The sequence below is a fragment of the Leucoraja erinacea genome, chromosome 7 (assembly GCF_028641065.1).
Source record: "Leucoraja erinacea ecotype New England chromosome 7, Leri_hhj_1, whole genome shotgun sequence".
In the NCBI taxonomy this organism is placed as follows: Eukaryota; Metazoa; Chordata; class Chondrichthyes; order Rajiformes; family Rajidae; genus Leucoraja; species Leucoraja erinaceus.
In genome coordinates this window covers 54,906,884-54,931,586 of record NC_073383.1, presented here as the reverse complement: position 1 = coordinate 54,931,586, position 24,703 = coordinate 54,906,884, and the positions used below count along the sequence as shown (strand labels likewise).

Here is a 24,703-nt window from a genome sequence, read left to right as displayed (position 1 = left end):
TTTGGAAGTGACGAGGTGTAAGGATGGATTGTGCATCTCCTGTTGTTTTATGTTTTGCGGGAATTGTTTTATGAGAAGTTGATGGAGTTATTGATGGAGACGCAGGAGTGGACCAGGGAAACACAAAGGGAATGGTTCCTTTGGAATGTAGAAAGAGGAGGACAGGGGAAGTTGTGTCTGGTAAAGTTGGCGAAAATTGAAAGTATTTTCAATCATTGAAATAGGTTGGAGTTTGCTGCTTATTTATTACCTAAGGTTTAGATTAAATATGATCTCTTACAAAGTTTCTCTCTCTGCTCATTATTAAAGCAGAGGACATGTTCTTCCCCTCACCTCCAGCCTCAATGTTATATGGAAAGATCATTGAAAATATCATAGAAATAGATGATTGAAGTAAATATTTTAGTCATATGAATAGCATTTTTGCAAAAAATAAAAGTTGAAACTGGAAAAGGAATAATGATAGAAGATTTTATTTTTGAATGACCTAACACACATGAATAGTCTGTCTAGATAGACATTGTAACATAAATGTCGATCAACATGCAAACTATCAAAACCGTTAAGTGTTAACACTAAAAACATTTCATTATGAAATAAAATTATTCAGCTTAATATGTTTTGGGTTTATTTTACTTTCTTTTGACTTTTTCTTTCTGCAATTTACGGCTGTTCAATTTAATTCATGAATGACCATTGGAGAAAATAGACTTCGGTGCTGTCATGGGCCTGTCCCACTTACGCGACTTTTTCGGCGACTGCCGTCACCCGTCATGGGTCGTTGCAGGACGCTGAAAATGTTCAACATGTTGAAAATCCAGCGGCGACCCGAAACACCCTATGACTAATTGGACAACTGAGGAGACTACTTACGACCTTAAAAGCGCTACCCCGGCGACATGTCGCGAGGTGAAGCCTGTATGATTGTGAATAGTCACCCAAAGAGTCGTTCCTTGTTCTGGTTGCCGCTGGATTTTCAACATGTTAAAACTTTTCAGCGACCTACAACGACCTATGACAGGTGCCGGCAGTCGCCGATAAAGTCACGTAAGTGGGACAGGCCCATTACTGTTTTCACTTTCTGATATCCATCTGATAAATTGACTAATACTTTTGATTTTGTCAGATCCAATGTTGCAACAACAAGAAATAACTCCAAGAGCATAAGATTTTGTACGAGTGAATAGATAGTTTAAAACGTGCAGCTATGAATAAAAAAGTTTTCTATTGGAATGGATTGTAAGCTTTTATATTTATAAATTTTTAGGATCAAGACATTTCTGGTAAAGTCAAATTACTTAAGCGGTTGGGATAATTTGGCATCATATTTTTGCACAGACATTGTAGGCTAAAGGGTATGTTCATGTGCTGTACTGTTCTATGTTCTATTCCCTGTCCTTAAATGGTCGCTCTCTTCCATTCTTCAGTGTGGCATCAATAAGTGAATTAATACAAGAACAATACGACACAGTGGCGCAATGGTAGAGTTGCTGTCTTACAGCGTCAGGGAGTCAGGTTTGATCTGGACTATGGGTGCTCTCTTTACTGAGCTTGCACATTCTCCCTGTGACTGCATGAGTTATCTTCGGGTACTCCGGTTTCCACCCATATTCCAAAGACGTGCAGATTTGTAGGTTAATTAGCTTCTGTAAATTGTCCTTATGTGTAGGATAGAATTGTCTGTGAGCCGAAGGGACTGTTTCCATGCTGTATCTCTAAACTAAACCAATCCAGTGGACCATTTTCTTAGGACCTGGGAGGAACATGATTATACCATTATCAATATTAAAGAAAACTAGACATGTTGTCACGAATCAGATTACTCAAAAATATTATTTATTATAATGGACGTTGACAGTGTTAATAGAGTCATATACAAACGAAACAGGCCCTTCAGCCCAACTTATCCATGTTGATCAAGATGCCCCATCTAGGCTAGTCTTGCACCTTTGGATTTCAGTCATTAATTGGTCACCACTTGAACAACCAGCCTTTAATAATAGCACTGAACTCGATGCCATATAAGTTTTCATATCTCGTCCAACCATTTTCCTTGTGCCCATTTTTTCCCCCTTGTCCACAATCCTACAATAACCAAAGGCCACACCTTCCCTTCACTATTCCATTATAAATTATCGTAAGCCTCTGACTGAAGATTTTCTCCAAATGGGGGAATAGATCTCCATCCCTTACCCTAACCACTTCACCAAATGGTGAACGAGGTCTGGTTGACCTGGACGATGACACATTGGCCTGGCTCGCCTCAACTGAGCTGCAGGTCTAAAAGACATATGACAGAAGAAGACCACTTTGCCACTAGAGATGCCAAACCAGTGATGTTTGAAAAATTCAAGTTCTTAGGAGTAAATATCACCAACAACTTGTCATGAACCAGCCATGTTGAAACAATGGACAAGAATGCACCAATGCCTCTACTTACTCAAAAGGCTGTCAGATGTGCCGTAGAAAGCATTTTATCAGGGTGCATCACAGCATGGTTTGGGAACCTCCATCCAAGACCTCAATAAATTGCAGAAAGTTGTGGATGTAGCCCAGGTCATCACGCAATCCAACCTCCCTTCCATTGACTCCATCTACACCATGCTGCCTCAGCAAGGCCAACAGTGTACTCATTAATCAAGGACCAGTCTCACCATGGTCACTGCCTCTTTTCCCCTCTCCCATCAGCCAAGAGGTGCAGAAGTGTGAAAATGCATTGCTCTAGATTCAGGGACAGTTTCTTCCCAACTTTATCAGGCAACTGAACCACCCATTCACCAACAAGAGGGCGGTCCTGACCTATCATTTACTTCGTCGGAAACCCTTGCACTATGTTTAATGGGACTTCACTGCACTAAACGTTATTCCCTTATTCTATATCTGTACATTGTGAACACTTGTATGTAATCATGTATCGTGTTTTCGCCGACTGGATAGCACACAACAAAAAGCTTTTCACTCTACCTCGGTACATGTGACCGAGGTCATAAACTAAACAATTAGCTGTCCACAATATCTGACCCAGTTCCATCCTGGTTTTGATCCTCATTACAAACAGTCCTCCCATCTATTGTTCAGGCGTTCACTCGGCCCAGGTACTTAATTAGCTCACTGATTATACTTTGGACTACAATTTGAATCTCTGGTTCCCTGGTCTCAACATCAGGCAGCGGGTATTTGATGTTCTTTCAATGATATCCAAGACCTTGGACCTCAACCACTGTACCATTTCCAAGAGGAATCCTGGATTTGCGATAAAAGTTGTTAGTCCCAGCTGCAACAACTATCCAATACACTAGACAAGTGTTTTTTAACAAACCAATTTTTTTTGCATGACCTTGCATTATAACTAAAATATTTTGGCTGAGTTCCACTTCCCTATTTTCTATAAGTCTAATATTTCATTCTTGGAGTGTAGGAAAACCTCATTATGGAGAATTTTCCCTGGGGTTCTTGAAAGAGTGTTCATTAATCACCCTTCTGTCTAAGGCTTGTACAGGAAGTGTGTTTGTTTTGTGCCAATTCATATCCAATTGACCATTGACCCACAGGTCAAGTTTGCTCTTAAACTCTCATATCCTCATACTTTCTGTGCACATGAAAGTAGCCATTTAGCCCATCAATCTATGCCTGCTCATAGAGTAATCCCATCATCTTGTTTATATTATCTCTCAAAGACCTGATCTCAATCAAGTCAAGTCAAGTCAAGTTTATTTGTCACATACACATACGAGATGTGCAGTGAAATGAAAGTGGCACTGCTCGCGGACTTTTGTGCAAAAGACAAACAACCAAACAAACTATAAACACAATCATAACACACATATTATTTTACATAATAAATAATGGAAGGAAAAACGTTCAGTAGAGTTAGTCCCTGGTGAGATAGGCGTTTACAGTCCGAATGGCCTCTGGGAAGAAACTCCTTCTCAACCTCTCCGTTCTCACCACATGCCAACGGAGGTGTTTGCCTGACCGTAGCAGCTGGAACAGTCCGTTGCAGGGGTGGAAGGGGTCTCTCATGATATTGTTGGCTCTGGAGTTGCACCTCCTGATGTATAGTTCCTGCAGGGGGGCAAGTGAAGTTCCCATAGTGCGTTCGGCTGAACGCACTACTCTCTGCAGAGCCTTCTTGTCCTTGGCAGAGCAATTCCCAAACCAGATGGTAATGTTCCCGGACAAGATGCTTTCCACCGCCGCTGCGTAGAAGCACTGGAGGATCCTCGGAGACACTCTGAATTTCCTCAATTGCCTGAGGTGGTAAAGGCGCTGCCTTGCCTTACTCACGAGTGCTGAGGCGTGTGATGCCCATGGTATATCCTCAGAGATGTGGACTCCCAGATATTTAAAACAGTTCACCCTAGCCACAGGATCCCCATTTTTCCTCAATGGAGTGTACGTCCTCGGATGATGTGCCCACCTAAAGTCCATGATCAGCTCCTTTGTTTTTTTGATGTTATCTGTTTCCCCTTCAACCCACTTATATTAGGGGTGATTTACAGTAATCATTGGGCATGCCTATTGGATGTTGGAGAAGTCGGAGACTCATGATTTTAGTTGAGTTTAGAAATACAGGGTGTAAACAGGCCCTTCGCGCCGACCAGCAATCCCCACACATTAACACTAACCTACACACTCGGGACAACTTACAATTTTACCAATAACAATTAACCTACAAACCTGTACGACTTAGGAGTGTGGGAGGAAATTGGAGCACCTGGAGAAAGCCCACACAGGTCACGGGGAGAACGTACAAACTCCGTACAGACAGCACCCTTAGGGTTGAACCCGGGTCTCTGATACTGTAAGGCAGCAACGCTAACTTTGCACCACCGTGCCGCCCACAATCACAAGGAGAATGTGTATACTCCACACACGGGAACTCGGCTATCAGTCTGGGTTGCTGCATTTCAATAGCTGCACTACCAGGCTACATTTTAACACTAAACTGACTATCTCAGTAAAATGTTCTCAGTAAGATGGCTTTGTGAAATATGGTAAACCAACATTCAGTAGGGCACAAACAAGGTAGATATTACTTGCATTATTTGGGTAAATAGAGATACTTTGAAACTGTATCTGCCAGTGCTTGACAGGGCCGGCCTTAGGAGGTGTGGGGCCCTCTTGGGAATTTTTTTTTGTAGAAATATAAATAAATAATTATAAATGAGCCGTGTGTCGTGAGTAACATGACGATTTGGGGGAGAGTTCCTTTCACAGCGTGTGGGGAATCTAGCCAGGGATAAAGTTGTGGGAGCGTTGAGAAGGAGAGGGTCGGGTTCATGCCAGTAACACTCACTCACCGCTGTCGCTGCGCTCCAGGTGCGGAGCCACCGCATTGTGGCCGGGGAGGGAAGCAGCTCGTCTGGCTACGAGCGGCTTCCATCACCGGACAGCGGAACCGACTGCCATCTCAGCTCCTTCTGCCGGCCCACTCACCTCTGGCAGTGCTCTCCGCCTGAACAGTGAGGGGACCAGCTCAACAGCAAAGATCATAGAGCGGAGTGGGTCAGCGGGTGATGGATTACACAGGAGCTTACTCCTGTGTCAGCGCGAAAAAGGGATGAATTGAGGTCACTCGCCCTGACATATGGAGTAAGCTCCACCGCCCACTGACCCGCTCTTGAGCTGGATGATCCCCAGCCGATCCCCTCCATCTCAACCCTCCTGCCCTCCCCGCAACTTTACCCCTGGACAAACTACCCACATGCTCTGAAAGGAACTCCCCCCTCCCCCCCCAGCAGTGCTGTCCTTTTACAGCCGCTTCCCATCAGCTGCTAGCAATGAGGGATAGACTTGGCTATATCTCAGTACAGCAACATCGTTCTTGAGGTTGCTGTACTGAGGGATAATGAAGACTATCTTTCTTTGCGAATATCCTAACCTTCGGCCTCCAAGATGCTGGTACATTTTCTAGCAATGTCACAAAATTTTGAGATTTAAAAAATCAAGTCTACAATTTATCCCATCAGATAAAGCATAAAAATGTTTAATTTAACACCTAATTCACTTTCATATCACATACATTCAATGTGATCATGGCTGATCATCCCCAATCAGTACCCCGTTCCTGCCTTCTCCCCATATCCCCTGACTGCTATTTTTAAGAGCCCTATCTAGCTCTCTCTTGAAAGCTTCCAGAGAACCCGCCTCCACCACCCTCTGAGGCAGAGCATTCTACAGACTCACCACTCTCTGAGAAAAAGTGTTTCCTCGTCTCCATCCTAAATGGCTTACTCCTTATTCTTAAAATGTGGCCCCTGGTTCTGGACTCCCCCAACATCGGGAACATGTTTCCTGCCTCTAGCGTGTCCAAGCCCTTAACAATCTTATATGTTTCAATGAGATCCCCTCTCATCGTTCTAAACTCCAGAGTGTACAAGCCCAGCTGCTCCATTCTCTCAGCATATGACAGTCCCGCCATCCCGGAATTAAACTTGTAAACCTATGCTGCACTCCCTCAATAGCAAGAATGTCCTTCCTCAAATTAGGGGACCAAAACTGCACACAATACTCCAGGTGCAGTCTCACTAGAACTCTGTACAACTGCAGAAGGACCTCTTTGCTCCTATATTCGATTCCTCTTGTTATAAAGGCCAACATGCCATTTCTTAGCGCTAATGGCAGGTACATGGGAAACGTGTTGAAAAATGTCCACGAGTAAATATACTCAGGATGTAAAAATTTGATACTTTTTAACACGTAGTCATACCGTAGTAGTTCATGAGTTTGCCGTAGTAGGATCTGGTGTCCTATATCACTATTGTATGTTCATGATGGAAATAAGAATACTCTGTATATTCATTACCCTCTAAAGAAGGGGGGAGAGGGAGGGGGAGGGAGGTAGTGAGAGGTAGGGAGATCTGGTTTTGGTCTCCAATCATCTCACAAAGGGCAGCCAACGGTGGTGAGGCAGAAGGGAGAACTCTCTCTCTCTCTCCCTTTCTCTCTCTCCCTTTCTCTCTCTCCCTCTATCTCTCTCTCTCTCCCCCTATCTCTCTCTCCCCCTCTCTCTCCTCCTCTCTCCACCCTTCCTCTCTCTCTCTCCCCTCTCCAATTTCCCTTCTCTCGCTCCCTTTCTCTCCCCCTTCCTCTCTCTTCTCTCTCAAATTCTCTCTCTCTCTCTCTCCCTCTTCCCCTCCCCCCCCCCCACTCCTCTACCCCAGCCACGTTTATATCTACAGTTCATTCCACGAGTGTGTGTGTGTGTGAGAGCTGAGCAGTGTTTCTCATTCTGACTCTGCTCCGTGAGCTGCTCGTATTGACAGTAATCGTGTCCAACTCTTAACTGAAAACGTGCGGTTTGCATCTGAAAATCGCCCCTCTGTCTCTCCACGGCTCCCCCCCCACACACACACAGCCAGAGACACACACGCAGATAGAGACACACAAACACAGCCACAGAGACACAGACACACACACACACACACACACACACACACACACACAGCCACAGAGACACAGACACACACACACACAGCCACAGACACACACACACACACAGAAACACAAAGACATATCCCAGAGTACTTAAGGAAGTAGCTCCAGAAATAGTGGATGCACTAGTAATAATCTTTCAAAACTCTTTAGATTCTGGAGTAGTTCCTGAAGATTGGCGGGTAGCAAACGTAACCCCACTTTTTAAGAAGGGAGGGAGAGAGAAAACGGGGAATTACAGACCAGTTAGTCTAACATCGGTAGTGGGGAAACTGCTAGAGTCAGTTATTAAAGATGGGATAGCAGCACATTTGGAAAGTGGTGAAATCATTCGACAAAGTCAGCATGGATTTACGAAAGGTAAATCATGTCTGACGAATCTTATAGAATTTTTCGAGGATGTAACTACTAGCGTGGATAGGGGAGAACCAGTGGATGTGGTGTATCTGGACTTCCAGAAGGCTTTCGATAAGGTCCCACATAAGAGATTAGTATACAAACTTAAAGCACACGGCATTGGGGGTTCAGTATTGATGTGGATAGAGAACTGGCTGACAAACAGGAAGCAAAGAGTAGGAGTAAACTGGTCCATTTCACAATGGCGGGCTGTGTCTAGTGGGGTACCGCATGGTTCAGTGCTGGGATCCCAGCTATTTACAATATATATTAATGATCTGGATGAGGGAATTGAAGGCAATATCTCCAAGTTTGCGGATGCCACTAAGCTGGGGGGCAGTGTTAGCTGTGAGGAGGATGCTAGGAGACTGCAAGGTGATTTGGATAGGCTGGGTGAGTGGGCAAATGTTTGGCAGATGCAGTATAATGTGGATAAATGTGAGATTATCCATTTTGGTGGCAAAAACAGGAAAGCAGACTATTATCTCAATGGTGGCCGACTAGGAAAAGGGAGATGCAGCGAGACCTGGGTGTCATGGTACACCAGTCATTGAAAGTAGGCATGCAGGTGCAGCAGGCAGTGAAGAAAGCGAATGGTATGTTAGCTTTCATAGCAAAAGGATTTGAGTATAGGAGCAGGGAGGTTCTACTGCAGTTGTACAGGGTCTTGGTGAGACATTCTTGTCATAGAGGGAGTACAGAGAAGGTTCACCAGACTGATTCCTGGGATGTCAGGACTGTCTTATAAGAAAGACTGGATAGACTTAACCATATAACCATATAACAATTACAGCACGGAAACAGGCCATCTCGGCCCTACAAGTCCATGCCGAACAAATTTTTTTCCCCTTAGTCCCACCTGCCTGCACTCGTACCATAACCCTCCATTCCCTTCTCATCCATATGCCTATCCAATTTATTTTTAAATGATACCAATGAACCTGCCTCCACCACTTCCACTGGGAGCTCATTCCACACCGCCACCACTCTCTGCGTAAAGAAGTTCCCCCTCATATTACCCCTAAACTTCTGTCCCTTAATTCTGAAGTCATGTCCTCTTGTTTGAATCTTCCCTGTTCTCAAAGGGAAAAGCTTGTCCACATCAACTCTGTCTATCCATCTCATCATTTTAAAGACCTCTATCAGGTCCCCCCTTAACCTTCTGCGCTCCAGAGAATAAAGACCTAACTTATTCAACCTATCTCTGTAACTTAGTTGTTGAAACCCAGGCAACATTCTAGTAAATCTCCTCTGTACTCTCTCTATTTTGTTGACATCCTTCCTATAATTTGGCGACCAAAATTGTACCCCATACTCCAGATTTGGTCTCACCAATGCCTTGTACAATTTCAACATTACATCCCAGCTTCTATACTCAATGCTCTGATTTATAAAGGCTAGCATACCAAAAGCTTTCTTTACCACCCTATCTATATGAGATTCCACCTTCAAGGAACTATGCACGGTTATACCCAAATCCCTCTGTTCAACTGTATTCTTCAATTCCCTACCATTTACCATGTACGTCCTATTTTGATTTGTCCTGCCAAGGTGTAGCACCTCACATTTATCAGCATTAAACTCCATCTGCCATCTTTCAGCCCATTTTTCCAAATGGTCTAAATCACTCTGTAGACTTTGGAAATCCTCTTCATTATCCACAACACCCCCTATCTTAGTATCATCTGCATACTTACTAATCCAATTTACCACACCTTCATCCAGATCATTGATGTACATGACAAACAACAAAGGACCCAACACAGATCCCTGAGGCACCCCACTAGTCACCTGCCTCCAACCCGATAAACAGCCATCCACCATTACCCTCTGGCTTCTCCCATTCAGCCACTGTTGAATCCATCTTGCTATTCCTGCATTTATACCCAAACACTTGGTTTATACTCTCTAGAATTTAGGAGATTGAGAGGGGATCTTATAGAAACTTACAAAATTCTTAAGAGGTAGGACAGGCTAGATGCAGGAAGATTGCTCCCGATGTTGGGGAAGTCCAGGACAAGGGGGTCACAGCTTAAGGATAAGGGGGAAATCATTTAAAACCGAGATGAGAAGAACTTTTTTCACACAGAGAGTGGTGAATCTCTGGAACTCTCTGCCACAGAGGGTAGTTGAGGCCAGTTCATTGGCTATATTTAAGAGGGAGTTAGATGTGGCCCTTGTGGCTAAGGGGATCAGGGGGTATGGATAGAAGGCAGGTACGGGATACTCAGTTGGATGATCAGCCATGATCATATTGAATGGCGGTGCAGGCTCGAAGGGCCAAATGGCCTACTCCTGCACCTAATTTCTATGTTTCTATGTCTATGTTTCTATACACAGACACAGAGTCACACACACACACACACACACACACACACACACACACACACACACACACACACACACACACACACACAGTCTTTTAACTCTATTCCCCTCCCCCCCCCCCCCCCCCCCACGCACACACCGCCCGCCTGCCCGCTCCCGGCGTTTAACGTTGAATACTCACGGCTGAGTTTGCTGCGCTGCTGGGGCTTGCTGCCCTGTGGACCAATCAAAGTGAGCTTCTCCAGTTTATAATTATAGTAAACATCCAATAATCCACCATCTGACAATTTGGAAATGCTAATAGGTCAGCACCTGGCTCGTCAGGTGATATTTACACTTCAACGGTTCCCAATTCCTGTGCACATCCTCCATTCACATGTCTGAGATTTCCTCGCTCCTTCCTAATCACGGGCTCCTCAGTTTCTCTGCTCACTGATCACTGACTGGGATTCCACTCCCCGTGCTTCCTTTCACACACTGGGACCCCAGTCCCTGCACTCATTTCCAATTCACCAGGTGCACGGCTCCAGTGGCCCCAACCACCAACCAGGCCCCCAGTTCCCACACTTACCATCTATTCACTGGAGCTCCGGTTTCCACATTCCTCTGGTTCTGCCGATTGTCCTTCCTTCCTTTCTTCCCTCCTCCACTTTCTTCTCCTAACACTCCACCTCCCGCCTTACTTTACACCCTCCACTCCCTTCCTCTCAACTCTGACTGACCTTGCACCAGTTTTTCTCCCACCCCACCACTAAAAGTCCACCAACCAACTTCACAGGGGTGGAAGATTGCAACCTTCATGTGGTCCGCCCTGTTTTGACAAATGCAATCAACCCGGCATGCACAATCAAATAAGATCAAATAGAACAAGTTGTCCTACAACTTTAGGCTGTGCACGCCATACAAAAGAAGAAGAAGAAGAACCAGCTTCATAGATTGGCAACTATCTATCTCTCTCTTGGGCTCACACCTGATCATACATCTAGTTTTGTCCAACTATCTGCCCAACAGGAAACCCCCTCATCTGACGTCATCTGTTGCTGGCTGTAATTTGTTCTGCTTCTTTTCACTTCAGTTTTTTCTCCCCTGCTCCCCCTACTATAATTAGTCTGAAGAAGGATCCCGACCCAAAACATCACATATCCATTGTCTCCAGAGATGCTGCCTGACCCACTGAGTTACTCCAGCATTTTGTATCTCTCTTCCTTTAGACTTAATGGTTTCACTAAAATGTTACTGTGGAACAACTTTTAAATATGTAAATTAGGAGTGTATTAAAGTATTAATAATATCATATGACGGTCAAGAAAATTTACTAGCCCAATTTCACCAAAATGCCAGGCATGTTTTTTGAATTAATAGTTAGAAACTATGAAAACCAAGTTTTATTTTGATGGGTTAAGTTAAATAGATTGACAAGAAAAATAAGCATTAGTTTTCCAGATTTTTCCAATTATGCGGTGATTTTCTAAATATGGTGAAATGAGGGACAACATTTTTCTGTGAGTGACTTCTAATACTCCAGAAATCCAGCATGTTCTTAAAATACTTTATTTGCTTTTGTACAATAACTACTTCTAGAATTGTACAGAGTTGCAAGCATAAACTGTTGTTTCAAAATGTAGCTGCTCGTAAGGCATCTGAAGTCTGCAAGTACAAATGACTGGGGGAAAATAAAAATATTACATAAAATTAGACCTTATGGTCGGATGATGCTTTTAAGAACTTTAAAGATGTGATTTTTGTATGTGTTTCAAAATCAGTGTGATTAATCAGACTAGTTACTTTCCAGTACAACTGAGGTATTGTAGATTTGTATAAAGACGTTTCTGATTAAAAAATATTATTCTGTTTTTTGTTCCCTAAAATAATCCCTTCTGAGCTCATTGTTTCATTTTTTTTGCTTTGTCATGTTTTGAATTTCATAGAGCAAATTTTTGTTTCCTGATTTGATTGTATTTTAATTTTATTAAATCACTTGTGGCATTATTAGCAAAGTGGCATTCATATGAGATTATTTACCAGAAAAGAAGGGAGGGTCCTCCTTCCTTGTCACATGATTAACTTTCCTGTTTTAGACAGCGCTCCGGGTTTGAGCGACTAGTTATTTGGCAGTGGATTAAAGAGAGAATCTGTCTCCATCATGATGTAGGTCAGATGCTCGCAAATGTGTGGCGAGAAAGAAAACTCCTTCCCACTAAAAGTGCAAAATACCACATGCTATAAAGCTGGAAGCAATCTGTCATACTGGAATGAAGGGGGAAGAAACTATTGGTTAGCTTATCCCATATGTTCTGCATAGAATTGAAATTTATGAGTAACGGAGGCTCCATGTAGACTAATTCGGAGTTGCACAGCATGAGACCAGTCTAATGCTCTTTTTTTTTTAAAGCAGATCAGTTCTTGTGCAGCTTTTGTAAGAAGTCACTTGTACCAGTCAGTGAAGGAGGCTACTGACAATGTCTCAGAATCCATATAAGAAGGCAGTCTCATTGATATTCCTCACAGAAGAACCTGAGATTAGGCGGAAGCTGAGGGAGTCCATTTGCAGGTAGTAAGACAATTCTAACAGTGACATCAATGTTTGTGAGACAAAGATATTTTTAACATGGGAAATTTTGCGTGAAGCTGATAGTTTTAAACCCAGGATATGTTGTTTCTCGGACAGTTCTATGATTATTAAATGCTTTTTGTGTTTCTCTATTGAAATGCTGTCAGCATCCACGGAGTTTAGACTTAATACTTGGGGAACATTTTCTCGTTACTAAATTAACAGTTCTTTGATTTATTTCTTCAGTAAAGTTGAAAAAGAAATTGCAATGATGAAAACGGGCTATTTCTATAAAGTATTTATACTTGTGAAGGTATGTAAATACAGCAATTTACAGACTTGAAGGGATCATTGAAAGCTGCTGCCAGGGAAAATGCAATGCATGTGCTTTCTTCAATTAATGGGACAAATTGAATTTTATTACTGGTTTAGCAACAGTTTGTCCGAAAAGAGATGTTTGTCCTCCATGCTTGTGACTTTTAATTTGAACTTCCTGCTTTTGTGGAGAGCCAGGCTTCCTATGTCAAACATGTTTAGGTTCAATTTTAACTTTTTTGATAAAAGTTATATTCCAAAGCCACAAAACATAATTTAACAAAGCACAAAGTACGTGTAAAAAATCATTTAAGAATCAAATTCTCCACCATTCAATCTGTTCTTTTTGCCACACGTGTTTTTTGAAATTTATTTTACACTTTGACAACGTTTGGATAAGTACCTTGATACATACATTGGTCTGTAAATCAGTAACTGATAATGCCCACATATGTGCATGATTCGGAAGGAACAACTAGAGAGCAATTAGGACTGGAATTTTTAAAAATCATATTTACATCTTAATGGTGCATTTAGTGGACTCAACTACCATCAAAGCGGAGATCAGGCAAATTTGTACAGTTGAGTCACTGAATTTCTGGCTTGTTGTATAAAACACATGCCGAAACTTTAAGGTTTAAAAAAAACACCTGAATTACTGCATTCTTCTAGTTGTACAAGTACTGCATTCAGACTTGTTCAAGGAATATTCCGAACAGCAGATGTGCCAGCGGATGATATAACAATGTAACAAAATTCATCAGACCTGTGCAGGGATGTTGCAAAGTTTTGGCGAGATACAATCGTTAGAAATTCCAACTGACTGTAGACTGGTGGGTGGTGTCTCACCAGTAAGGATGCCAGGCAGTGATGTTTTAACAGGCATAGTTCCCCAGATATTCTAAGAAATGGAATAGAAAATATTTTGCATTTTGGCTTTTCATGTGATTTCTTGGCAATTATGGATGCTGAAGATTTAGGAGGGTTTGAGTTTGGGGGGCAGAGAAAATAGGGAGATGTGGGGGAGTAAGGAAGTACAGAACGCCACAGGAGATCAAACTGTCCAACTCATCCCCCTTCTATCATGGGGTAGACTGACTCCCCTCAGCCCCCCTCCTCCCCAATCTTTGCACATCCCTAATCCTTTCCACGTCACTTTTTTCATGTTTCATGTGTTTTGTGTCTCATGACTGTTAGCAGATCAATTTCCCTCCTACGATAAATAAAGTTCTATCATATCATATCGTAACTGGGGGAGGATGAGAGGATTCCACTGCGGCTGGAAGATGGGATCATTAAGATTGATTGAAAGGTGCGTGTTGTTGGGGGAGAGGGGGCGAACCATGGTGAGAGTTGTTGGGCAAAGTGATATTGGAGAGATTTGAGGAGAGGATCAGAGTTGAGGCATGACAGATTGGAGTATTGCTAGTGGGAGGGTTAATGAGTGTCGGTATGAAAGTGGGTTGAAGTCATTGGGACTATCACTAGTAAAGCAAAATTAAATCACCTTCCTGGAAGAAATGGGATTTCTTAATCTTCCCAGAAGTATTCAGGAAATGTTGGACCCTTCATATACTGTAACAATGAAGCAGGTCAAAGGTCTTCAGTTAAAGTTTACTCTATTATGCCAGGTCTGTGTCATTTACAGCCCAACATATTCAATGTTGTTGTGTACCATTGATATCAGATGAATATTGCCCACATGGGGTGCGATGAAGACTCACAGCAGGCGCTGGTTGCCGGCTGTTCTCCTCCACCGGGATCAGTCTCCGCTTTCCGTTTGGCGACATCTCCGACTATGGACTGGGCTGGGTCTCCGACTCTGGGCTGCGCTGGGATGGGTGTCCGACTCTGGGCTGTGCTGGGATGGGTGTCCGACTCTGGGCTGCACTGGGATGGATGTCCGACTCTGGGCTGCACTGGGATGTGTGTCCGACTGGGCTGGGCTGGGCAGGAAAGGGCGGACTGTCTCGGGGAGTGACAGTGGAAGAGACTAATCCACGTGGCATTGACTGGCAGGAGAAGAGATCAATTTGCGCACGCATGGTTTTTAAGATGTTTAGACCTCGTTGACTTTTACAACATTCAACTGATAGGAACTAAACTTGGTGCAATCGCAGCACAGGAGAATGGTGAGTAAACTGGCGAAAAATTGTAGAGCTATCGCGAACTGTTTTTGCGCAAATAGAATGACTGCGCAAACCGGAAGATAACAAGATCAGAGTTTTAGTTATGGATGTATGAATGGATGGATGGATGTATGGATGGATGGAAGGAATGAAGGAAGGAATATGGTTAAAACTACAAATTTGAATCAAACAACTGGCCTATTTAAATCTCTAAAAGCTGTTATTTCCTTTTCTCTATGCATAGGACCAGAATAACAGTAACAAAATAAATCTTCCAAACCTCCACTTATTGTGGTAATATCTCATTTTGCCATCAGCTCTCATTGAACCATCCTCGGTTTTACTCACCTTACACATGTCGTTCATCGGGTTTAGCTAGTCATGGCTGCTGCAGACTCTGTGCTAATACCTGGTCATCAGTTCTTCCAGCTGGTCTTTACTCGTGATTTCCTTTAGCTGTTTTTATTTTAGGGTTTGCACTATTCTAATCAGGAACCACATGGCCAGTTTCATGAATAAGAACTTCAATAGAATCACTCAAGTCATCTGATATGTAGTGTAGATTGGCTATTGCATGTTAGCCAATTATAGTGTTTGTTAGTAGTAGCTAGTACGAGCTTTATAATATCAAGAGCTCACCTATGCCAGCCAGTAAATGCAGCAGCTTGGAGCTGTAACATTCTGGATGGGTTTAAGAGAGAGTTATATAGAGCTCCTTGGGGCTGATGGAGTCAAAGGATATGGAGAGAAGGCAGGTACGGGTTATTGATAGGGGACAATCAGCCATGATCACAATGAATGGCTCGAAGGGCTGAATGGCCTCCTCCTGCACCTATTTTCTATGTTTCTATACTGCAGATCCTATGCTGCAAGTGATTTAATAAACATGAGTTGTATCTTAACGTGTGTTCGGGTCACATCATTACATGTAGGAAGGAACTGCAGATGCTGGTTTAAACCGAAGATAGACACAAAAAAGCTGGAGCAACAGCGGGACAGGCAGCATCTCTGGAGAGAAGGAATGGGTGACATTTTGGTTTGAGACCCATCTTCTGAAGCTTTTAGAGCCTATCTTCAAGTCATCTGATCTGACCTCCTTGATAGTCATCCTTAGCGACTCTGGCAAGCTTATCGTGGGAGCTACTGCAGGCCACATACGATCAAAGATTGGAAACCTGGCATCAAGAGAAATGTACCAAAGTAAATATAGAAATCATTTGTGTGCAGATGGTAGTTTTATCCTCTATTCTGTCAGAAGTCCACAGTTGGAATTTCCAGTTTTATAATCTCCAATCTGGCCTTGTTCATTGACTTGTGGATAAGGTCAGAAGTTACTCAGAGGTTGGTCAATTATGATTTTTGTTTTAACAATTAGTGATCCATTTTCTCTGCCCCTGATGGATATTTTGGTTGTGACACTAACGTCCTCTGCAGACCTTCCCATAATGAATCAACTGGGGCAAATAATTAAAGAAAATCCAATCAGAAGAATCACATATTTATAATGATGCACAAAACAAATGTCGTGACCACTAGTTTGGTTTAGTTTAGAGATACAGCATGGAAATGGATCCTTCGGCCCACCAAGTTCACGCCTATCAACGAACACCCTTACATTAGTTCTAACCTACACACAAAAGACAATTTACAGAAGCCAATTAACCGACAATTATGTATGTCTTTGGAATGTGGGAGGAAACCGGAGCACCTGGAGAAAACCCACATAGTCACAGGGAGAATGTAGAGACAGCACCCATGTTCAGGATTGACCCCAGCTCTCTGACTGTAACAATGTAGCAACTCTACTGCTGCACCACTGTGTCGTCCTTTAATGGATTTAATATCAGGTAGTCAATGGCCCTTATCTTGATTTTGCTGAGCACGATATTAACCTGTACTTGAAATTAAAAGCTTAAATAAAAATGTAAGGTTAAGCAAATTAAAGACCAAAGTCTACAATTTAAGAGGATAGAGAATGCTTATTCTGTGAGTTGTGTAGAAATGAAGGCCATTCCCCCAGATTTATATCTGTCTCCAGCCCTCTGCCACAATGCTCCTGCTCCTTCATAACCAACTATGTTGAAGCAGGCCATGCAGTAATTCATTGGGGTGATGTTGATTGAAGCCGACAGTTCCTGGGACAAAGTGATTCAGGAGCAGCATTCACAAGAATGAATGAATTAAAATAAAGATATGAGCTACCAGCCAGTTCTTTTATGCTTTGAAAATACATGTTTTATAACATGGTGAAACAGACCTATATTGGCAGACCATGCTATGAGAATATTTTCCTGTTTTAATAATACAGCAGATCAGCTACAAACTTAATCAATTGAAATGTTATCAATATTTCAGAATAGTTTTATTTTATTTGATACCGGCCGGGAATTTTCAGTTCCAGTTCATATATGATCAGGAATATGTTTTTGCAACTATTCGTCTGACAAAAAAAAGTTATTTGAATTTTTCAATTAAATTTAAACTCAATTGACGAATTCACAAAAAAAAATTGTCCATTTTACTTTTTCCTACTCTCAAGTGTTTTATATATATTTTTTCAGGCAGCATAGAAATGTTTGAAGTAAGTGAAGCAAATGGAGTGGTTGCTCCAATGCAATGGGGTTCAAGCTGTTTGGGGTCAAGCTACACTTGCTGGCAGTGAGCTGTGTGCATTAAGGTTGGAGAAGGGGGGAGGGGAAAGATTTCTTGACCCTTTATGAGTAACCTGGTGATCCTTTTAAAACAGCTCACAGGGTCATTTAGCGCCTGATCTAGATGAATACGATGTGCACCTCAGATGCTTCATCCATTTCTAACAGAAATTTGTAATCAAAATTTTGCACCAGGAGTTCAGCTGGGCTGAGTCCACTGCTTCCTGCAACCCTTTTGCAATACTGTGTGTTGTTATTGCCACACCCGACCTTGATGTAACTAGTCATGCTGCTTTCTACAGCGCATCTGTAAATGTTTGTTAGCATATTCAGAGAAGTACTGAATCTCTTTAAATTTCTAAGAAAGTATAGGTGCTGGTGGCCTTATTTATGATTACATCGATGCACTGTGCTCAGGACAGGTCACCTGAGATGTTATCACCCAGAAATTTGAAGCTGTTATCACTCCATCACCAACCCACTGTTGAAAATTGATGTGTGGTCTCCCAACTTACCTTTTACGATACGATGGGGGGGGGGGGGCTGTTTGCTGGAGGTACCTCCTCAGTTCGGCCAGTGTGTCATGGACGGGGTGAGCTGTATTGTCCAGGATGCTCTGCAGTTTGAGGAGTATCCTCCCCTCCAAGACCATCTCCCATGAATCCAACTTCGCCTCCAGGATGGGGCCAGCCTTCCTGATGAGTTTGCTGATCCTATTGGCACTCAGCAGTGAAGAATATGGCACTAGCTACCACCGATTGGTAGAACATCTGCAGCATCTTACTACAGATGTTGAAGGAGCGGAGCCTTCTCAAAAAGTACAGCCAGCTCTGCCCCTTCATCTGAAAACTTCTGCAGGTGGCAGGAGTCTGAGTTATATCTGAAGTCCGAGGAGTAGATGGTGAACAGGAAGGGAGAGAGGACCGTCCACTGTGGGGTCCCTGTGTTGCTCACTGCCATGTCCACGGCACAGTTCTGTAGCCTGACATATTGTGGTCGTCCAGTCAGGACGTTTCTGAAGACAATGATTAGTTCCTTGATCTTGTTGACGCTGAGCGAGAGAGAGGTTGTTGTTGCAGCTCTACTCAACCGGGTGTTCTATTTCTCTCTTGTACGCTGACTCATCACCACTGGTGATTCGGCCGTCTGCAGTGGTGTCATTGGCGAGTTTATAGATAACATTGAAGTTATGCTCAGCCACATAGTCATGCGTCTATAAGTAAGTTGAGCAGAAGCCTTGAGGTGCAACTGTGTTGATGATCAATGAGGAGGGAATGTTGTTACCGATCCGCACTGAGTGAGGTCTGTCAGTTTTGAAGTCAAGGGTTCAGTGGCAAAGGGACCCACAGAGGCCTGGGTCTTGGGAGCTAGTTAATGAATTTGGAGGGGATGATATTATTTAATGCTGAGCCACAGCCAATGAACAGTAGCCTGGCATAGGTTTTTACTGTTATCTAAAGTAGGGATCAGAACTGAATGAAGAGCCCATGAGATAGCATCTACTGGTGGCCCATTGTGGCAATAGGCAAATTGAAGCAGATCCTGCTCATATTTGGGGCAGGAAATGGATTGTGCCATAACCAATAACGTGATGCACTTCATTCCGGTGAATGTAAGGGCTACAAGATGGCCATTGAGGGAGTTCACTCTGCGCTTCTTGGTCATCGGTATGACAGATGCCATTTTGAAGTAGGTAGGAACTTCAGACTGCAGAAGGGAAAGATTGGTCCATGCAGGTCATTAGTAGCTGGTCAGGAATACAATTTGAATGCTTTTCATGGATTCATTATCTTGAAGGATGCTCTGATCTTCCTCGGATACGCAGGGTCATCAGGGGCATAGATAGATTGCTGCTCACTATTGCATTGGGCAGGCAACCAGACACTATAACCAACATGGAAAGCACAGAAACACAAGACTGCAGATGCTGGGAACCTCAGCAAAGCTCAAAGGAATTCATTTGGTCAGGCAGCAATATTTTGGGTCAGGATCTTTTTTCACACTGATTGGAGTATGGGGGAGAAAGTTGGAAAAGAGGTGGGATGGGACAAAGCCTGGCAAGTGTAAGGTGGATATGGTTGAGTTGTCCTGCTCCCATCTCTCTCTTCCAGCTTCTGTCAATCAAACCCCTCTCACCGGCACCCACCTATCATCTCCCCATCAGTTTTCTTTCCAGCAAGTATCCACCTATCACTCACCAGGCTTTGTCCTTTACCCCATCTGTATTTTCCACGTTAACCACTCCCCCTATTCTAATCAGTCTGAGGAAGGATCCCAATCCAAAATGCCACCTGTCCATTCCATCCGCAGATGCTGCCTGCCCTGTTGAGTTGCTACAGCATTTTGCGTTTTGCTCAAGATAAAACATCACATCTGGTTTCCTGAAGTGCACAAAAACAGGCAGAATTTACTTGGGTATTTGCTTACATGGTAGACTGCCCCAAAGTGCACTCATATTTTTAAAGAGACCTCCCTTGCAAACTTATCTCAGGAATGTAAGCAAGATTTTCATCATACCCGTACCTCACCATACTAGTGCATAAATTCGACTTGAATGCCCTTGTTACAAGAGACGATTTTGAGAGATACTTGAAAAGAAAACATTTACAGATCTATGTGTGATGAGAAAAGGTTGGGGTGGATAGATTGATAATGGAACTAATTGTATAACTATCAAAGAGCTGGTACAGGGATGCTCGGCTGAATTGTCTCCTATACTGTTTAATGTAGTGATAAGAGAAACTACACACAAGCTTTTCCTGCATAGAACGTTACCCTCCTTACTCTGGTCTTTCTCAATGTGCTCGGTATGAAGAGTTAATATTTATTTTCCATTCCATGGCATGTGAAATGTAGCTCTGCTCCTTTGTAGTCCTTTGCCTAATGGTAAATGATATAATGTGTTCATCCCTTCTAACTGCTAAACTGAGTGGATAATAATTTACGGATATATAATAAATTCTTGGACATAAATAGACTGTGTTTCTCTGGCCATTTTCATATGTGTGAGCTTTGTGTTGCTAACAGTACTTGACACGTTTTGCCTTCAAGGCTTCTCGTACCTCTTATGCACAATCAAAAACCACAGATGAACTTGCTGGATTTATGAAATCTGACAGAACGATAAATTACCCATGTTTACAAATGACAAATGTTCCAAAAGACATGGATCATTTATTATTTCAGTTCTGGTTTTCAATCTATGATCACCTCTAAATTATTTTATTTTTTGGCAGGATTATTTTTATTACAGGGAAAGCAGTTTAGGAAAAGTCTTAATAATTTTCATTCACTGGACAATCTTTGTTTTTCATTTACAAAAGCACATTAAAAACTAAGTCCTTTGGAAATGTCGTGGGAAAGGTGTTCCACACCCACTGTTTGTCCCTCTAATCCTGACCTGCCTCTACATATTTCAGATATTTCAGATATTTCAGAGCCGTTTATTTTCATTTGCTGCAAAATTCAATAGAATTACATGTCCAGATGAATCTTGCAGAATAAACTGTCTATGGGTGTATGTGTGCCTGTGTCTGTGCCTGTGTCTATCTGTGTCAAGATACACCAAGAAATTCAGTGAATGGTGCAAGACTGTAAGTTAATTTGAACTAGTGAAAAAATATTAAGGTACAATAATAGAATGAGACAGATTTAAGAATATAAGTGCATGGCAGCACATTTTGGAAGGATGTGTGAAAAAATTGATGGGTTTAGGAGCCTAGTGGCAGAGGCAAAGAAGTTATGATTAAGTCTGGATGTCTGGGGTTTCAGACTTGGTTTCTTCTCCCTGAAAGTAGAAGGGAGAACAGGGAAAGGCTGGGGTTCTATTTATAATTCATCTGGTAAGTTACTAAATGGTAGGGCGTGTAATGAACGGTGGGAAGGGTGGATGATGAAAATAATTGCATTGCCTTGTGAAGTATACGTGAGAATTTAAATATGTTCATGTTCCTACTGCAGGGAAGTTGGTATATCTCAACATATTTTAGCTTACACCTTTCAGTGATAATTCATGTCAGGAAATCTTTGACATTTCATACTCATCCTTCCACGATGCTGACATTTTGAAGGAGGAAAAAGGAACTGATCTGGAATGAACAATTAGATTTCTTTTGGGTAATTAGGTTTATTTTATTATTGTCACGTGTACCGAGATACAGTGAAAAGCTTTTGTATGCATGCTCACCAGTCAAATCTAATCATGCTATACATGAGAACAATCATTCCGTACACAAGTACAAAGATAGTGCAAACAGAAAAATATGAGAGTGTAGAATATGGTGTTACGGCATTATAGTGTTATAGTTATGGAGAAAAGGTCTGAGGTATGTATTAAGGTAGTTTGGAAAATTGGGTCTACACCTTTGCTTATAGGACTGTTCAATAGTCTGATAACAGTCAGTTGGGAAGAAACTGTTCCTGAATCTGGTGGAACGTGGTGTCAAGCTTTTCTATCTTCTGCCCAACATGAGAGAGATGAAGAGGGAATGAACACAATGAAAATCACTTTGCTTATGTTGGCTGCTTTCCCAAGGCAGCAGGAAATATAAATGGTGTCAATGTTGGGGAGACTGGGCTGTGCAATAAATTGGGCTATATCAATAAACTCTCTGCAATTTCTTGTGGTCTTGGCCAGAGATTTGGCCAAACGAAGCGCTGACGCATTGTCATAGGATGCTTTTGACAGTGCATTTCTAGAAGTTGGTAAGAGTCATTGAGACATGCTGAACTTCCTTGGTCTCTTCAGGAAGTAAAGCTTTTTTCGGCCATAGCCTCACTGTCGTTAGTATAGGATAGGTTATGTGTGATATTTATGCTGAGGAGCTTGAAGCTGTTGACTATCACCATTTCAGCACCATTGATGTTGATTGGGACATGTGCTCCACCTCGTTTCCTTAAGTCAATAACTAGCTCCTTCATCTTGCTGACACTGTTTCTTCTTATGTAAACGATGAACTGTAGATGCTGGTTTACACAGGGATCCTGTACCATATATCCTTATCTTTACCTTAATAATTTAAATGGGTTACCTCAAAGCTATCCTCCCTTTATATTCATTCGAGTACCAGATTTCTACAGTGATGTTTCATCTTAAATTATATTCACAAGTTCTTAGAGCGGTTTACATGCACAAACATCCGACTCACCAGTGAAAGTGATACATTAGAGTCAGATTTTGCTCCTGTATTAATTAATTAATATGTGATTCCTACATCTCATTTCCATGCACTAATTATACATTGAATGGAATAATTATACATTTGTCCTACGTTTTTTATTTTTTCCATGTAAAAATATCCCCATCTAATTGGCTTTAGAATCTTTACATTTACTTCTCAACCTATTCATTCCAACTATGAATCTCCTTAAGTTTAAAACAATATTCTCCATCACAAAACTTAGTACGGTATCACATAAAATGCTTAGAACCAACCTGTTGCATTTAGCTCTATGTTTTTTTTTTAGCATTCTGATGTGCATGTTACATTTTCTGTCTCTACTAGCTTTGCAGGCTAATGCTGACATAGAGTATTTAAAACTTAAATTTAGTTCATGCAATCAGTGGGTGGAGAATTAATGAAGAGGCCACCACCACTAGGCTTCATGTGGAAGCAATCATTTTCAATGCTCCAGACCAAGCACCTCCTGATATCCGCCAAGAAAGCCAAATTAATCTGACAGTAAAATGGCAGGAAGGTCCATCCTGCGATCAAACGGACTGGTTTCTATTAGCACAGAGTTGAGCAAGGCCCCATATTTAGTTCCGTTCAGTTCAGAGATACATCGGGGAAACAGGCCTTTCGGCCCACCAAGTCCGTACCGACCAGCGATCCCCGCACACTAACGCTATCCTGCGCACAGTAGGGACAATTTACAATTATACCAAGCTAATCAACCTACAAACCAATATGTCTTTGGAGTGTGGGAGAAAACCGCAGATCCGGGAAAAAACTCAAACACGTCACGAGGAGAACATACAAACTCCGTACGGACAGCACCTGTAGTCAGGATTGAACCCGGGTCTCCAGCATTGTAAGGCAGCAATTTTACTGCTGCCGCGCACAGCTGTCATCTGTGGTGAGATGACTGTGTTTGGCAATAGCCTAAGAGAGAGCATATTCACCTTGTTCACATCTCCCCGTCCCAAGTCAGTGAGCAATGCTGGCTCTAAACCTAGCACCAAGCTCCTGACATGCAACAGGGTGTTCAGCAATAATACTCTGTCACATGAGGGAGGATGGAAACAAGCGCTGCTTTAAAAAAAAATACTGCCGAGAGGGACAGCTGGGTAAATCAAAACATAGTCATCATCCTGACATTCAAAATCATTTTAGAAATTATTAAACATGCTGAAAAATGAAACGTTTTCACGAGATTAAGAAAAGAACATTAAGAATTAAAAACACTTAAATCAATGAAAACATTTAAAAAAATGTAAAGCAAATAATGCTAGACCAATTTCCTGATGGGTAGATCTAGTCTGATAGCAGTTGTTCAAAGAGTGGGTAGGAATTGGCTACACCTTCACTCTTAGCCCCAGGATTCCATTAACATTCAACCTGAAGCTTCAACTCTGTTCTAACTTCCACAGACCTGCTCAGTACTTACAGCTTATCCTGTTTCCATATTTATACAGGACTACTCAATAGTCAGGAAAATATGAGTAAACAGTTGCCAAAGTGTTCAGTCCATTCACATTGTTGCATGCAATGCAGTAACACAAATTTGCTGGCACTTACATTGAAAAGTGTCTGGATTTCCAAGGTACTTTCATGTAAATTTTCAGTCAATAATCTTTCTGTATATACATTGATCTTGTATTTAAATTAACTTTTCCTCCATAAATTAGATTAGGTGCTCCAAAAATAAATCTAGTAAAATGTTTTCAAAAATAG

The 24,703-nt window shown here is 42.2% G+C and overlaps 1 protein-coding gene across 8 annotated transcripts in view; it reads left to right on the top strand.

Moving 5' to 3' along the window:
* Window positions 1-24,703, top strand: part of nckap5l (NCK-associated protein 5-like) — a 458,995-nt gene that overhangs the window by 126,258 nt on the left and 308,034 nt on the right. The window contains exon 1 of one of the 8 annotated variants that reach the window (XM_055638611.1): window positions 11,614-12,712. The exons of the other annotated variants lie outside the window; for them this stretch is intronic. Coding sequence (XP_055494586.1) covers window positions 12,621-12,712 — 92 coding nt within the window. The 5' untranslated portion in view covers window positions 11,614-12,620. Of the gene's footprint in view, window positions 1-11,613; window positions 12,713-24,703 lie in introns of those variants that run through there. 8 annotated transcript variants of the gene reach the window in all.